This window comes from Anser brachyrhynchus, assembly GCF_964034855.1.
Source record: "Anser brachyrhynchus genome assembly, chromosome: 7".
Taxonomy (NCBI): domain Eukaryota; kingdom Metazoa; phylum Chordata; class Aves; order Anseriformes; family Anatidae; genus Anser; species Anser brachyrhynchus.
The window spans coordinates 17,883,090-17,900,587 of record NC_137701.1 but is presented as its reverse complement, the minus strand read 5'-3'; the positions used below and the strand labels follow the sequence as shown (position 1 = coordinate 17,900,587).

Below are 17,498 nucleotides of genomic sequence, written 5' to 3'. Positions count from 1 at the left end.
TTGTGATAATATTTTTTTCTCTTCTCAGTTCTCAATGGTGAGCTAACAGGAGGTGCATTCAGGAACGGACGGCGAACTTGTCTCCCAGCTCCCAGTCCTGACACCAGTAACATCAATCTGTGGAATATTTTGAGAAATAACATTGGCAAAGATCTTTCCAAAGTATCCATGCCAGTTGAGCTAAATGAACCTCTGAATACCTTGCAACACCTCTGTGAAGAGCTGGAATACAGTGAACTCCTGGACAAGGCTGCAGAAACAGATGATCCTTATGAACGCATGGTAATAAATTTAGCGTAGCGCTTCTTATGTCTATATTAAAAAGGGAGCTGTTGTGTGGAGGTCTGTGCAGAGTCCCCTCTCACTCTTCCTGTTCACAAAAAACATGTGTGTTACCCTACAGTGATGGTACATGCACAGGAATCTTTGCGTATTTTTTCTTATATTCTTGTCTGCATTTCAACAGGTTCTAATAGCTGCTTTTGCAGCGTCAGGTTATGCCTGTACATACTTTAGAGCGGGAAGCAAGCCATTTAACCCAGTGCTTGGTGAAACTTATGAATGTATTAGAGAAGACAAAGGATTTCGATTTTTCTCAGAGCAGGTAAGGCTTATTTCTAGATGGACACTGGTGGTTATGTTTAGAGGTTGGTTTCTTTGATTAATAGATTGACCTTGTTTTTATTTTCTGGTTAAAAAAGGTTTGTTTTCTTGATAGTAAAAAGAGGTGGTAAGTATGTATGAACTTCATTAAATACAAGAAGGTATGTTTTCATATTAATCACTGTAGTAGTGTTGTTTTAAGTACATAGTGTAAAACTGAAGCATAAGTTTCATCTGTTTTCATAGCAACATAAGCTAATAGATAGTGTGGGCTATTTAATATTGTTATATTGCAGTAACAGTTGTATTGTCTTAGAAATGAAAATTAATTGCTTTTAACTCAGCCAAACTGTTTTTCAGGTTAGCCACCATCCTCCCATTTCGGCCTGTCACTGTGAATCGAAGAACTTTGTGTTTTGGCAAGGTATACCTTTTTAATTCAAAAGCATAAAACCTGTTTTATTAGCAAGTAAAAACTTTGTACAAGCTGAGCTTTGTGTTTGGAACTTACCCCAAATTTTTATACTTACAATTTTTGTAGTAACATATTACAAACTCATGCTCTGAATTAATTCACTCCAAATTCTCATTTTGAAGAGTGAGTAGATGTGTTACAACTTTCCTTGTCACTTGCAGTCTGTTTATACTTTTCTGCTTAAAAGATTTTTACCAAGAAAATTGTTATTTCTTATAAACACAAGCAGTTCTTTTTACACAGTTGAACAAGCAGCTGTTTCTTTTCTTGTCTCTACTGGCATTTGCATTTAATTTATATGGAATGTTCTCATGAGAGATTTGACAGTGATGTAACACAGGCATAACTCCTAGAAGAAAATCAAAATTCTCTTTATTTTTTCTGACCTCATGTCATTTTCTAGGTTGTTTTATATTTATTTATTTATTTATTTATTTGTATTTTCATGACAACCTCATACGGTCCTGTCTTAAACTGGATGGTGTAGTATAGATCACATCATCTACCACAGATCACTACGAATGGAAGACTTTGGTCTTCTTGGTTTTGTACATCTTTCACAATCTTTCACTATTATATTCAGATATCAGGTGGAAAAACAAGTTTTGGGGAAAATCGATGGAAATTCTGCCAGTTGGAACCTTGAATGTGACTCTTCCAAAGTAAGCTCCTTTTTATTTCCTTTTGGTTTGGTCTTTGGTGTAGTCTAATCTAAGCTGCTTTGTGACTGGATTGGGTAACGTGTATGCAGAGATCGCATGAATTGTATGGGTGACAGCACCTAGCTCAAATTTCTCCTGAGTCTACAGATGGGGATACAGAAGCATTGCTAAGCCTGAAGATTCATTTGGGTTTTTGGAGGGAAAATGTATGAACTCTCTAGAAACTGACAGACAGGAGAATAGAAATGTTTTAGGAGAGAAAACACAAGTTCTACATATACAGTAGTGATCAACTGTTCAAAACAAGGCTGCAATATAGGGCTGTCAGCAGCTAGCACTGTCCTTACTAAAGCTCTCAGTAGTGCTGTTTCCTCAGAAGAACTGATAATGCAACGTCATTTTTCAAAATGTCAAAGCCCAAAAATGTTCTTCAGATGTTGACTGAATAGTGAGAGGAAGAAGTTTCAATACAAATAAAGCTGGTTGTAAGCTGAGAATATGCAAGGAGAGGATATTTTAAATACATCTGCAGGTTTTGCAGTACTATTCCTGCTCCTATATGTTGCAGCCACTTTTCTTTCTGACTATACCAGTACGGCATTCTTTGGGACTCCATTTCACCTTTTTATTCATCTCTTGAAATTCAAGTAAATGCACTTGTGAGCAGCTTTGTCTTCTGTCTCCATATTTGTCCCTCAGTCGTTGAAGGAGAATGTGCTTTGCACGATAGAATTCCCTCATTTTAGTCCCTTGTTTGACAACAGAGGTGCTCTGAGTGCGAGTAGTTGTTACAAAGGAAAAGGGATGGTGTGCCAATTAGCTCCTGCCTACTTCCTTTCTGTTCTTTCCTTCCACATTTATTTTGTTCTATTTGTAATTCAATTGCATTGTCTGCCTGTGGCCTAAATCCAGCCTTATGTTGATCTTTGGGTCCAGCACTCCTGGAATTAAGGTCAAAGCACCTTAATGCTCTGGGGAAAGTGAATTTGCCGTGCAGGACTTCAGTGGCTCATGCTATCTTGATTTGTGGTTCATAGCATCATTCCTCAGTTTTCCACACTAGACCATAGGTGACTTCCTCCATGGAGGATCAGTAATGTGCCCAGAACCTATGATTTTAATCAAGTAAGCTATTGTTTCAAACATTTTTGAGGAATATGAAATTGTATAATGGCTTACTTTTTTCTTACTTTTTTTCTTGTTTATGATCTTGATTAATTTATATTACCAACTACTTGTTAATCTGTTCTTAGGTATGGAGATTACTATGTCTGGAACAAAGTCACTACATGCATACATAACATCCTTAGTGGAAGGAGGTGGATAGAGCACTATGGAGAGATAACTATCAGAAACACAAAAAGCAGTGTTTGTATTTGTAAACTCACATTTGTCAAGGTAGTGTATGTATTCTAATGCATATCATCTATTTATAAAAGTATACAGTTAAAGTATGCATAGAGGTGTTTCTTCAATATTCCGGAAATCCACATTCCACATTTTGTCTTACCAACATTTGAGAATATCTAAATCGTCAAATAAGAGTGCAATGTCAAGTAGTGTGACTTTTCCATTGAACTGGTATGTTTGATATCAATGTCTTACATTGCTATACACCTGTGTGCTATGCTGTTGTTGTTTTTAGGTTAAAAATAAAATGACAAAATTTCTTATCTGTTAATACTATGAAAATGCAAAGTCACGATACAGACTTCTGTGCCATAGTACTTCTGCTTTTGCTAGAATTTGGCCATTGGTATTTTATCTCTTTGGCTTCAATAGCTCACACTATTTTAATATCCAGGCAGGAACCATATATAAAAACAGGTGAATGTATAGATATGTTAGTATCAATTATTTTCCCTAAAGCAAGTTTGTCTTTGTATTGTGACAAAATATATTGATACCATTGCAGTGTGACCAATGGTGTATCACTGCAAATCTGAAATTCGTGTCTTGTTGGATGTTCTGATGAGTGACCAACACTAGATGAAGGTGTTAAATGTGTCTAAGAAAAGCAAAACAGAAGAGAGAAACAGAAAGCAAATACCAAGTAATACTGGCTGAGAGTCTTCCCTGCTACAAACAGTAGTGTGCTGGACCCATCAAAGGTTTCCTTTATATATATATTCAGTATCTCCCCATCTGGAAAGAAGAGAATTAGGTGCTTCTGATCTTGCAGCTTTCAAAGTGTCATTTTTACTGCTCTATTTTTTGGGATTTTGGTTAATGAACAACAATATATTTCCCCTATGTTCTGATAATTAACTGTACTTGAATACCTTATACCGAAACCACATATCAAGTCATTCAAGGTTTCTCAAACTAAAGCAATTAATAATCAAATCATCTGAATTTTGAATACTGTTATTTTTGGTTTCAGCTGAGCATTTCTAATACAAAATTTGGGCATTTAAGATTCATGCAGTAACTGTTTTGGTACAGAGTAACATGATAGCTGACTAGTAATTCTTCATTAAACTTGCAGGTAAACTACTGGAATTCAAATGTAAATGAAGTCCAAGGTGTTGTGATAGATCAAGAAGGGAAGGTGGTGCATCGCTTGTTTGGAAAGTGGCATGAAGGTCTTTACTGTGGGGTTGCACCTTCAGCCAAATGTGTATGGAGGCCAGGTAAGAAGCTTGTGATAAACTCTGGCGAGCACCATGGTATAACTCTAAACTTTGTAAAGCAGTTTGAGCCATCATTTTAAATACACAAAATACTATGGGGGAAATAATTTTTTGACTAGATAAATAAATAAGAATTTACAGGAGTTTATAATAATGGTAAATGGAAATGCTCCTACAGGGCCTAGACTTTCACATCTTGGTCTGACTTCTGGTCATATATTTTGGGGGACAACCTAAGAATAAAATTAAGAAAATAATCAGGTGTCTGGGTCTGCCTGACTGCTTTCTCACAGAGAGAGGGTAACTTGTTTGGATTCAACAGAATAGGAAATACCATTTTACCAAGTTTGCTGTCTTAGTCCTTTATTAAACTGAAGGATTGGTCTTCAGAGGTGGTGAGCTCCTGTAATTTCAGTAGTTGAATTCAGCTTCCTTATTGCTTGCTTAGAGACTTTGGTGTTAAATTACTCTTCCTTTGCACATACAGTATTTTTCATATGTGCAGAGTGATTATCCAGGAATTGTCATTATTGCTAATGCTTTGCACCCACTCTGCTCTGATTGCTCTTAGTGCTAAAGGTTCAGAACAGTGCCCAATCAGTCTTCAAGCAAGTGTATGTTCCAAAATCAACACTGAAGATTAGCTAGGGTTAGCTTTTATATAGATGTCTGATAAGCCTGCTTTCCTAGGAACGGGAAACTGTTTAGCTTAAAAATCTTAAAAACAGTAATTTTTATTTAAAAATGAAAGATCGTAAACATTTTGAATCTATTAGTATATAATTACAACCTATGAAAAATAAGCAGTTGAAATTAATACTGAGTGAACGTTTTCCTATCTAGAGAATAGCTCTTGATGCTTAATAACTGTATATAAGGGTAAAATATATTAGTATTTTTTGCTTTTATAATTTAATAAATACATGAGTCTCTTGCATATTCAGAGTAATAGTAATAGTAAAAACTTCTTTGTTTCTCATGCATATGCATACAGGCTCCATGCCAACCAATTATGAACGTTATTATGGCTTCACGAGGTTTGCTATTGAGCTCAATGAGTTAGATCCTGTGCTGAAAGATCTTCTTCCTACAACAGATGCACGATTCAGGCCAGATCAAAGGCAAGAATGCTTGTTTAAACACTTAATATTTGGTCATTTTAAGGCTGGGTTTGGCTGAGTATTGAATTTTGTCTGTCTTCACTACAGTCTGAACTTGGAGGATTCTGCTAGCAGAGAAGGTACTCAGTACTGCAATCAAATTTCTGCTTTACCCAGTTGAGGGAGAGTAGAAAGTATCCTGTTTGTAGAGCTATAATACAAGTCTTTTAGCAGAGGTAGGATTCTTCATGATGAGCTGGAAAGACGTGCTCTGTAACGTCATGCCCTCCAGCTGTGAACGGAGGCAATATTAATTCCCTCCTAATTCTCAGTTCACACTACTTCAGCATCTGTGATAACACTGAAGTAGCTAAAGAAGTTGTATGCCTAAGGGTGAAGGTCAGGTACATGCAACTGGGGAGTCAAATATCAGTTATTCTCATTTTATGGGGTTCTGACTAGATCTTAAAGTGAGTAAAACACAGACAACAGGCTTGGTTTCTGCTCGTCTTTTGTGATGACTGTTGCTGGAAAATCCCCTGTTCTGGATACTGTATGATTGCTATAGGGCCTGCTGTTATCCATACAGGCTTCTGGAAGAAGGAAATGTAGAAGCAGCAGCATCAGAGAAACAAAGAATAGAAGAACTCCAGAGAAGTCGGAGGCGGTACATGGAAGAAAACAGCATTGAATATGTACCCAAATTTTTTAAGTGAGTCTTTTCATTTCAGTAGAATTCTCTCTGTTTTCAGTGGTGTAACTGGATGAAGAACTACATGAATTACCACCAGCATAATCTGTTTAATCGTGAAAGCCTGGAAAATGGCAATTGTAATGATCAGATACCTAATCTCAGTCTGAAGCAATTTTTATGTAGTTTAAGGCTTTGTAATGGAGAGTATCTGATCATTTTCTCACAATGGGCAACAGCTAACAATTCTGCTGCACCACATGGCCAATGGTTTTTGAACTTAGAAATGGAATAGAAGTATAACATTCTAGGAGCTGTTAGCTTAGATTATTGCTAGCTCTTAGGAGGCTATTGTTTTAAGCCATTGCATAAACAAAGTAATAAATAGGGACCTGAACAAAAAAAGCATACATACACACACATACATATAATGTATATATAAATGTATATATATGCATTTAAATTGCAGTTGATTTATTTTTGAGAGTGGAGTTTTTTTTTTAATTATTCATTCTTCTGAATCAAGAATATCAAATGTCAAATAGTGTGATAGCTTGGGGAATCAGAAGTGAACAGATTGAAAGTGATTGGTGTGTTATTTTTAGTGGAAAATGAACATAATCCAGAGCAAACAATCAAGTATTCTGCAAGCTAGATCTCTTTTTTGATCCCCTGCACAGAACCTGAATCTGTTATGACCAAAGAGGCTTTTTGTAGCTCTAAAAACTGCTTACCAAGATCAAACAATGGATTTGTGGGTTTGATTGTTTTCTAAACTTTCTACTTCTGGCACAGAGAGAGATTGATTTTTGTTTTTAAATCCCTGACTGTTCTTGCCTCCTTTTGAAATATTAAATCAGATTTAATGTTGGGGTTAGATCAGAGAGGTATGGGATTTGATTGCATATTGTATAGGAGCAGAGATCTATGGTCAGACCTTTATCTTTCTTTTTTCTTCTACAGAAAAGTTATCGATGCCAATCAAAGAGAAGCCTGGGTTACCAATGAAACCTACTGGGAACTGCGAAAGGATCCTGGATTTAATAAAGTAGAAATTCCCGTGCTCTGGTAAACTGAGAATGTAGATCTAGTAAACATATCACTCTCGGAAGAAAAAATAACTATGCACAATGTGATTCTTATAGCTAAGCGTGGTTTGTGGGTCTACGGAAAAACCTATCATTTGCATTTATATTCATCTTTATAACGGACTTTTGAAAGTGCATTAGACCAGGCCCCTGACCACTTCTGGATCTTTTTAATTTTGCAGCAGCCATTAAAAAAAAAAAAAAAAAAAAAAAAAGTAAAGAAAGAAAAAGGAAAAAACAGAAACCTTTTAAAGTTTCATACACTGAAAAGTCAGAACAAGAGAAGCAGATGAGTTATCCAAAATCACTTGGAAGAGGTGGTAAACACAAAACTGCAACCGGTGCTTTAAACAGACATTACGAGTAATGTAATTTAAATTAAAAAAAAAAATGAGGACGAAAAACAGAAAAAATCCATTTTGTTTCAACTATTTTTGTTAAAAACTCTTGCGTCACCACACTGTCATTTCTGGCTTCAGGTTAGTCCTTTGGTGTGATGTGCTTGGACTGACCTTGTCAAAAAGATATGCTTTTCTGGAAGCTGTTCCCATTCATATGCCATTGTTCATGCCTTAAACAAAATATGAAGATGTACAGTAAGTCATTTTAAAATATGTATGCTTAGGCTTGTGTGAAGGGCAGATTTTTATAGCCCTAGGATTTTATCATGCTATAAATATTAGAGAACCTGTATTATTTAAAATCAAAAGACAACCAAACATCTTAACTGTATTTCAGAGAAACGAGATCTACTGTATGCTTTGGGAAGCTGACTGTATAATCAGACTGAAAAGAAGCTGCTAACTGGTTAAATTTGAGGCAATTTTAGTAAATGCGTATGAATAGCTAGTCAGAAAATTCATATTCTGAATGACTGATTCTGAGATGTGATCATCTCTTACCACAGAGTGGACATGGTCTTACAGCGAATCTCATTTCTCTGTAACTGCTTATACAATTAGGATTCCGTGAAGCTTTGCAACAGTGTTAAAGCACAGAAAGATTTCATGGGAAGGTCTCTGGCTTCGCTCCAGAGGTTGGATAGTACTTTAAATGCAACTGATGTTTTCTGCCACACATGCTGTTTACTGGCTCCATTCTTTCCCCATCCACTCTTATCTAAGTTTATAGTTGAGAGTAGGGAAGAGGCTCCCATGCATTGTAGATAGCTACTACTACTTGTGTTGCCAAAATAACTTTTGTGCAAAATTATATTTTAGTTTTTCGTAAAGTGATCCTATATTTTTTGGTTAGGAACCAAGCCTCATATGTGTTGCTAAGCCTCAGTTAATATATGTGGGAGAAGTCTTGGCATTTTCTGTATGAAAATCTTGGAAACACTAAAGAGTAGAAAGACAGATTTTAATAAAAGAAAAAAAATGACTTTATTAGGTAAAAATTACATTTCATATGGTATGACGTAGTCTTCCATTCTACATATGCACAGCACACATAATGCACTCTTTTTTTTTTTTTTTTTTGTATTTAAGATTGATTCCAGTAATGAGACCTAAAAGAATGATTGGGTAGCTATGTGATCCTGCCAGTAGAGTTGTGTGAACAGCTCTCAGTGGAATACCACATGTACCCATCCCTCTACCTGCCTCTTCCTTTTGCACAGTCAGGTCCCCACAGAGCTGAGATTACTGTGATTATTTAATACCCATTTAGTTCTCGACCTTGTTTGTAAGGCAGAGCAACTAGCTACTGATGTATTCCAGCTTCTTCACACAGTTATGTTATCAGGAACAAATATGAAAACCTAAAGAAAATATAAGGTAGAATTTTAAAGAATTTTGAATACTAAACATTGCTTATGAATACGTGGTATAAAAAGTTGTGTGCAGATTACCAGGATTTCTTCCAAAGAAAATTGTGAATTATTTGAATAATGATACTTGATTAATTCCTACTTGAACCCATTTTTTTCTGCAGTTATTATAAGAAAATGAAAATATATAAAGGTTTGTTTGTTTTAATCATATTTAGTTGACTTTGTCGTACTTGCTTTAATGGCGTTACACTATGAATCAAATTGGCACAGTGTCTAAAATAACAATTATTTTACGTCACTTCCCTTAAATGCAACCTTATTATTTGCCCACATTACACTCCAGTCTGTGTGCAGTTCTCTGTGATATTAGAAAGTATTACGAGTGCATGATTGCAAGTACATTTGAGGGACAGAAACTGCATGTTCTCTCTTTTTTTTTTAAAGTTGTCTTTTAATTTAAATATAGAAATAAGGTATTTAGTTTTAGTGTTCTAGTGTTTTCTGAATGCCATTCTTTGCAATGCAAACTGAAACTTGGTGAACAATGAGGTTGTTATCACTGCTTGAATTATTCTTTTACAATTATTTATCTGATACTCATTGAAAGAAAAAAAGCTTTCAAATTTTTAGAATTAAAAAAACACGATGTGCTTAATCTTTCTATTGAAGGAACTGTTTAAACCTACTGGATGTTAAATTAACTGATTGTTAAATTAGTTAATTATTGGCTAGAGGAATTGCAAAGCAAAGTGTTGCAAGATATTGTTGTCTTTACCAGAATTCTAACAGTGCCAGCAGGTGTGCCATAGGGCAGTTTCCTATAGTACAGAATTCTCTGTTTCCTGTGTAAAATCGATTACTTTTTTTCCTGCAACCTTGGGGAGACACTGGGACATATTTTGTGCTGTTTCTAGAGAATGGATTACTAAAAGGCAGGTCTTGGGGCTCGTGCCCAAACTATGATTTGCAGACATCCTGTGAGATTTCACCATCTCTGAGGTGGGGGGGATGGCAGGCTGCCCACCCTTCTGCCAGTGCAGTGCACTCGGCTTTCCTGCGGTGTGGTGGGAAGTCTCCTTTGCAGCCTGGCACCTGCAGTAAGCACTTGCTGCTTTTTGGCAGGGTTGCTGCTGCCTGACCGTCCATGCCAGCTTGTGGGATTTTTGTGCGCCAAGTGGAGACCTTTCCATTTCTGTTGAACTTCACAAAGTGTCTTATGGCCCAGGGCTCAGGCTGAGCAAGGTCCTCCTGACAGAAGCTCTGCCGTTTGGTGTGCCATCGAATCCTCATTAAATGCCAACTTGTTAGGGTGTAATCTGTGTCCTTGCCCAGGTCACTGGTGAGATATCCATCAATAAAGGCCCCAGAATTAACCCCTCCTTGCTGGTTGCCAGTGGGGTGTAAGCCATTGGTCAGTGCCCTTCAAGCCTTGGGATTCAGGCAGTTTTCAGCCCACTGAAAACTCCTCCATTCAGCCAGGCAGTATTTCCTTTGGAAAGGCATAAAAGCTGCTTACTTACTCAGTAGATTTAATTGCTACAGGTTTAGTATACGGTGAAAATTAGTGTATTTAAAAACTCTTAAACAATTTAAGAAGTTCTGACTTTTATTACAAAGACATTTTCGCTTTTTCCTGTTTTCTCAAAGTACATATTTGTGTATAAAATACACAGCCCTTATACTTTAGTTCAACAATAGTGAAATGTACTTTCAATTAATATTTTAAAGTGTACTTCAGTTTGTTCCTTGTTCCGGTACTGCAGATATGATTGGTTAACAACAGCTATTCTCATCAAAAGTCATGTCATCTTACTTAACTTCATTCCTATTTTGGATCCATATTAACAGGATGGCAGATTTTTCTGTGTATTAGAAATCGTTACCTCACTAAGAGATAAAATTTGAATATGAGTTGATTTTCATAGTTTTACTGTGATTAAAAAGTCATCTCAACACCCATTCTACTTCTAGACTGATATAGGTTGCATGAAATAAACTATTTTTGTATTTGCCTTTAAAAATGTAATCCCACTGTAATACTCTGGTCATTTTACAAATACCATTACCCTTTTTTCTCCTCATTTTGATCTTCTGACTCTGAATGAACTTTTATGTTATTTGTGAGGTCTGTTTGAACAACAGATACCAGGCTGATGTCAAGTATTGCAGGACGTGCACATTGCCAGCACTGGTGAGATCAGAGACAGAGATCAACACTAGCTGTTTAAAATGTCATTGGCTGCAGTTGTAAGCTGAGGAATTACCTCTATTTCAGTTGTCAGGATTAATACTGGAGCTGCATAATGAAAGCAAGAAGAGTTTTTAGATTAAATCTACCTGAAAGGTAGTTATTTGTATTCATACACTAAAATGGAAGGATTATGTTAAAGAGAGTTTCAGGTGGCTAGGGGAAAAGCGATCAGCGTTAACAAAATTGTGTAAGAAACACTGGAATGTCCTCACCAGTCAGCCTGTGTTATAAACAGACCTTGGAGAAAGCTAACAACTTTCTGCTTATCTTAGTGACTACTGGAGCTGCTATCTAGCATTTTCTTCTTGGCTGGCATTAAGTAACAGTCATCAAAATAGTATAAAACTTTAGTTTGTTCTTTTGAGCATATATTGTTAAAAGTAGAGGTGGTCAAGGATACAATTGCTACTAAATTTTTGTGTTCATCTGCTAAAATTGCAAGGGAATGCCTGGTTACTTTTATTATAATTTCACATCACTCATAAGTTTCATGGAGAAAGTTTTTTTTTTTTTTTGTCATAGTTGTTTTTAACAGAAGAATCTAGACTAAGTGTGTGAATAAAGGTTTAATTATTCCTGGGGAGGATATCTCCCTGAGCTACCTTGTAAAAGTGAATGGCATCCATAAGAATGTTAAGAATCTCAGTAAGCTGAAAGAAATGGCATATTTACAGCAGTTTATTTTATTTTTGTGTTATATACCGTAAAGGAGTCTACTTACAAAAGCAAACACATTCTTCGCTCTTTAAACTTGAGTGTATAAACCCTCTTCATTGATGAGCTTTGGTACACATTCCATCTTTCTTCCACTAAATTTGAAAGCCTCTTTCTAAAACCTCCTTTGGAAGATTTTTATACAGTATCTTGTAAGTTAAAAAGTGGCAGCAATGTACTTGTAGCTGCTTTATATACCCATCTCCTCCTTTGTGAAGTTTTGTGGTATTACTAAACCCATCATGTCTTTAATTCTTTTTCCCTTGTGTTCTCTGACATACCTCAGAGAAGGGAGAGAAAGACTGCAACAGAGAACAGTGAAACTAATGACAGCAATTCTGTCAGTGACACCATTGTAACAAAATAGAAAAAAATAGGAAAATTTCAAACTTGCATGAATTAAAATGTCAGAGCAGCTGTTAAATCTGTTCCAGGCAGGTTATGTTAATACCATTTCTCTTTCCACTGATTCATGACAGCATGAGAAAAGGGAGGATTGGTGACATTTGTTCAGAAACAATTCTGAAGGTGAGGGAAAGTTTTATTCCATTTATAAATAAAAAGTACTGTAGACAACATTTTGGTAAAAGTATATTGGTAATGTGGACAAAGAGAGTTATAGATTTTATAAACAGGGAAACCATAAAGTTGGAACATATATTCCAATCAGCAGCATGTAATATATTCTGTCATGACCTTTGAACAGTTCAGTGGCAAAGCTACCTATATATACCCTTAGAGCAGTGATCCAGATGTTGTCTCCCATGAAACACTAAAACGTATTTCCATATTTACTGCTACTTGTAATAGCGTGCATTAGTGAATGAGGGATATCTTCTGCTAAGTTATAATCTTCCTGCCACAAACTATTAGGGATGCAAAATGTGAAGAGGTGAGCAGATTCCTGCAAAAATGCAGAATTGGGTAACTTAATTGTTTATATTCTGGGCATCCTTATGATGAAAGTGTCATACACAAGCAGCACTTAGAGTGATAAATATTCAACCAGAACAATTCTTCCTTGTGCCAGTCAGTTCAGCCACAAATAAATATTTTTCCCTTTTTTTTTTTTTTTCCCGGAACTGTATTGCTGTTTATGATTGCATTTGTGACAGTTGGAGCCTATTGGGCTGATTTCTCATGCCCACCAAGGACAGTCAGCAGTAGACAAGATTGCAAGTTCAGATTTCTTTTCTTGTAATCCTGTGTTCCTTTGTCTCATAGTCCTCTTCCTTTGGTAAATTCACCTCAATCAGGAATATTACAGTAGCATTTAAAAAGTTAATTTTAGTTTAACCTTCAGTATTTTCTGGGCAGAGGAGAATTCAGGATAGCTTCTTTAACTGTGTTGAATAAATAGAGATGTGATGTACAACTATCATTGTATTTGCATAATATTTTATAAAAAATATTTTGAGATCAGACCAGCAATAATGAAATAATACATAAAAATTTTAAACCTGCATTTGTCACCTGTCTTGAAGTCAGTGTTGAAAATTATTCTAATATGAGGATAGAATTGAGGTCTATTTAGTTCTTAAAATAAGTGTGACTGATATTCTTTGGTGGTTTAAAGGTAGCATAACAAATTCAGATCACAACAAAATTTAATATTCAGCTGAGTTTCAAACATGATGTGACTATGAGCTGAGAACAGATGTTAATGAATGTATTTTGGTATGCAGGCATATATGCAAAGATAGCAACTAATAGCTTAGTTAAGCTTTTGCTATAATTAGTAAAAGCGGTGTTCTTGTTTCTTTAAAATTATTTATAGACTTAATTATTTTCAAGCATTCATTCCCCACTAAGAATTAATTACTTGTCAAGTTTGAGTTTTAAAAATTAAACAGTGTTTGGAACTTGACAGACATGGAGGATGGTTCTCCTGTCATGCAATTGATGTTCAGATCTTGCTAAACCTCCAGTTCCCAGATCAAGGTAGACCTAGAATAATCATTCACTAAAATTTTGTGTGGACCCAAAATAAATACTTTTCAGCTTTTTTTCTGGATGGGATTCCTTTTTGTATATTGATTTGTGTCTGTTATTTACTATATAATAAGTGAGAAATCAAGCTGTTGGCATCTTATGTCTGAAATCTTTTCCTTCACCAAACTGCTTGTTCTTTAACTGTTACAGCAGGTTTTCTGAAGCAGATGCTTTACTTAGTGTATAAGAAGCCATCATAAAATTGAACTACTGTGGCATTCAGAGAGATCATTAAGATAGTTTTGTATTAGGAGATTAGGTATATTTGCTTTGTTGAAACCAGTAGCAAGCTTTCTTCTTTCAGTCTGTATCTACTTCCCTTTGTATAATTATCTTTTTGGTGAATTGCAATTTCTGAGCATTTCAACAGCAGAGAATTCTGTATTTTCTCTCCTTTTGCACAAAGTGGGAGCAATGTCACACTTTATGGTGAGATTAGTTCCCATACGCACACATGTGACGTAGTAAATTCCAGTATTTATAGATTGCTCACGTGCTGGAAATGCCATTATAAGAGTAAGGTTTAGATTAGCTGTCAGTTTTACTTTGCTTACTGAGCTTCATTACTTTTATCAGCATTTACTTTCAGATGGGAAACAACCTTGCACCATTTCTTTGCTACGTAAAAATGTCAAAACATAAATAGCTAAATGGGCATTATTTGCTGATTTTCCATATCTCTGTGCTTATTTGACCAAAAAAAAAAAAAAAAAAGAACAAAACCCCCCACACCAACAACTCTGTTGATTTCTTGTGCACCTTTGTATAGCATCCTTGTAAAAGGAGGTCCTCAGAGTCTTTCCACTGTGATTATACTATTGTGGTAGCTAGAAGGGTATATAGAAACTTGCTTCATCTTTTTTTTTTTTTTTAAGATGAATTTTAAAAGCAAATACTTGCTTTCTAAGAAGCCCAACATAAAGAGTCAGTGCTGCTTTTTGAGTAACAGATAGACAGTGATTGTTCTGGAGGGCAGTAACACTGTAACTGCAAAGGGTCTATGTACCTTGATGCACCAGACAAAAATTTTATGTTGTTTAAAAGGAGTAGAAAACTGTCACTAAAGGAAAAAAAGAAAAGAAGAAGCATTTATGTATCCAGATACAGAAACATTGCCGAAAACATTATTTTTGAACACTGCAATATTAAACTGCACCCGCAGCACCCTTCATTTTATGCTCAGAAGTTCACTGTGGACTTCCATAAGAAGATGAAGGTGAAAAGGATACTGGGGAAAAAAAAAGTCAATACCATAATTTCTAAATGACTCAATTGAAAATTGATGTGCAAATCTTTGTGTTAAAGGCTGTATAAACTACTTAAAGTATTGCAATTCTTAAAGGTTTAAATTTAGTGATTCATAGTACATTCAGTAATTTAAAATAATAATAAAAAAATCTTCATCTTGATTGCTTTCCTGCAAATGCTCACTCATTTTTGCTTGACTGTTTGCCATTTTGGGGGATCTTTCAGGATGATGATTCTTTACATCTTCTTGATCCTATGCTCCAAATACTGACTATAATTGTGCCTGTAAAAAGCACTTCTACTGCTTACAGTTACTAAGCATCAACAGTTGATGAAAAACATAGGTAGGATATAATTTGTATTAGACCTTTAATTCAAATGCAATAGCTAATCAGCAATGTACACCCCAGGTTTTTTTGTGCTTGGACTCTGATCTTGCACAGGCGCCAGTACATCCTTAGGATACCTATTGCAAGTTGTCTCATTGAATTCAGTTAAAAAGATGTAGGTATTCATGTTTAAATGAAAAGGCTCAATGTTGACATTTTTAAGAAATCAAAACAATGTACCTGGTTGCACCAGGCTTTGTAGCACTTGATTTCTAATCCCTATGTGCTTAAACAAATGAACACCAATGCAGATGAGGCTGAGCAGCTCCTGTTGATACTCCATTGAACTCAGTGAGCTTCCAGGGGAGTGGATGGTCTGGCTGCCCAAATCATATTTCAGTTTCAGGCTTATCGTACAGTCCAGCATAGATATTCAGCTACTTATACTTGAGCTTATTTTTGACCATGTGCACAATCTCATGGAAGATCAATGTGTGAAATGCAGCTGTTTTCACTGTTTGCCAGTCAGAGCAATTTATTCGACTTTGGCTCTTTTACATTTTGGGACCTTATTCTGGGGCTTGCAGTGTTTAAGAATCAGTTAACTTCACATCTCTGCAAAGATCAATTATGTATGACATTTGGAAGAAAAAGCAGGAGATCAGATCATTGACAATTAATCATACTATGTCTCACTCTAGCAAGCTTAATTGTGTGAATATTTGCAATTCCTGTCCCTGTTTCCCTGTGCTCTCCTCAGGCTGGTGTGAGCCAGAGCAAAGGCTGCTAGTGCCATGTGCCGAGGGGAGCAGGAGACTACTTTTGCTGACTTGTGAAGAAGGGATGGCTAACTAAGAGCATGCTCCAAATCTCAGCCTACAAAAAGCATGAATGTGAGAAAGTGCCTCCCCTCTCCCCTGTTAGGCTTTAGCACATCAGTAGAATTACTGTTTTTGGGATATTGAGTTCTCTGGCTACTTCAGAGATCAAACCCACTCGCTAGCTGGGAAACAGCAGTGAAAAAAATAATTTCAAGTTCTCACGTAGCGCAGCTGCAATGCACTTACTCTGTGTCTTTGCACCCATGAGTTGTTTTTGACCATGCTGTTGTAGTAACCCTGAATGCAGATGAGGCCTCACGCCGACTACCTCTCGTGCAATAAATAACAAGCTCATGCAGCAGTGGGTGTTGGTGATGATCCTTTGGCAACAGGAACATCTGTTGGACACGTGATTCAGGGAGGTGGTAGTGGAGGCAGTAGTAAACAAGAGAAATTACTTTAATTAGGAGTTCAATCCAGTGATGCGTGTGGTATAGACAATACCCACAATACCAACTCCAACTGAGGAAGGTCCTACAGCTTCTAGTAGGAAATAAAGGTGAACTTGGCTATGCTATAGTTTCTGTTGTGCTCTAAAATGTAACAAAAGATGTCATCTGTTTCCTTCAAGCTGAGCCGGATTTATCAGGATATTGTGTCCAAAAACCACACACACAATTTTAGTTTTTGAGGAAACGTGATGCTCTTTTACCTGTTGCAATGTAATTGGATAATGCATGTACAAATGACTTGTTTAGCCTGCCAATGAATGTTGCTAATGCCTTACCAAAAAAAAAAAAAAAGCATATTTTTTGTATTTTTTTCCTCAGAGGCAAATCCAAACAATGCTAGATTTGGGAAACTGTTTACTGAAAAGCATTTTCTAATAGATCTCTGAAGAAGTGCAATTGTATAATTATTATTGTTCAGTGCATACAGTACATTGTCTCCATCACTCTGTACACTGCTGCTATTAGTGCTTGTTCTAATAAAACTCAATGTACACTGTTTAAACTGCTGTCATCTGCGTTCTGATTTATTAACATGAGAAATGCCTCAGAATAAGAGTCTTGAATGACTTGTTTGTAACTAGATAAGTGGACTGGCTATTAATCGT

The 17,498-nt window shown here is 36.1% G+C and overlaps 1 protein-coding gene across 9 annotated transcripts in view; it reads left to right on the top strand.

The window, feature by feature from the left end:
* Nucleotides 1-17,395, top strand: part of OSBPL6 (oxysterol binding protein like 6) — a 99,218-nt gene extending 81,823 nt beyond the window's left edge. For all 9 annotated transcript variants that reach the window (XM_080599483.1, XM_080599482.1, XM_080599485.1 and 6 more), the window contains 9 exons: nt 29-282; nt 467-604; nt 964-1,027; nt 1,662-1,740; nt 2,994-3,138; nt 4,229-4,373; nt 5,368-5,494; nt 6,063-6,185; nt 7,128-17,395. In XM_080599483.1, the coding sequence (XP_080455609.1) occupies nt 29-282; nt 467-604; nt 964-1,027; nt 1,662-1,740; nt 2,994-3,138; nt 4,229-4,373; nt 5,368-5,494; nt 6,063-6,185; nt 7,128-7,236 (1,184 nt within the window). In that variant the 3' untranslated portion in view covers nt 7,237-17,395. The remainder of the gene's footprint in view (nt 1-28; nt 283-466; nt 605-963; nt 1,028-1,661; nt 1,741-2,993; nt 3,139-4,228; nt 4,374-5,367; nt 5,495-6,062; nt 6,186-7,127) is intronic.
* The last annotated feature ends 103 nt before the right edge of the window (nt 17,396-17,498 follow it).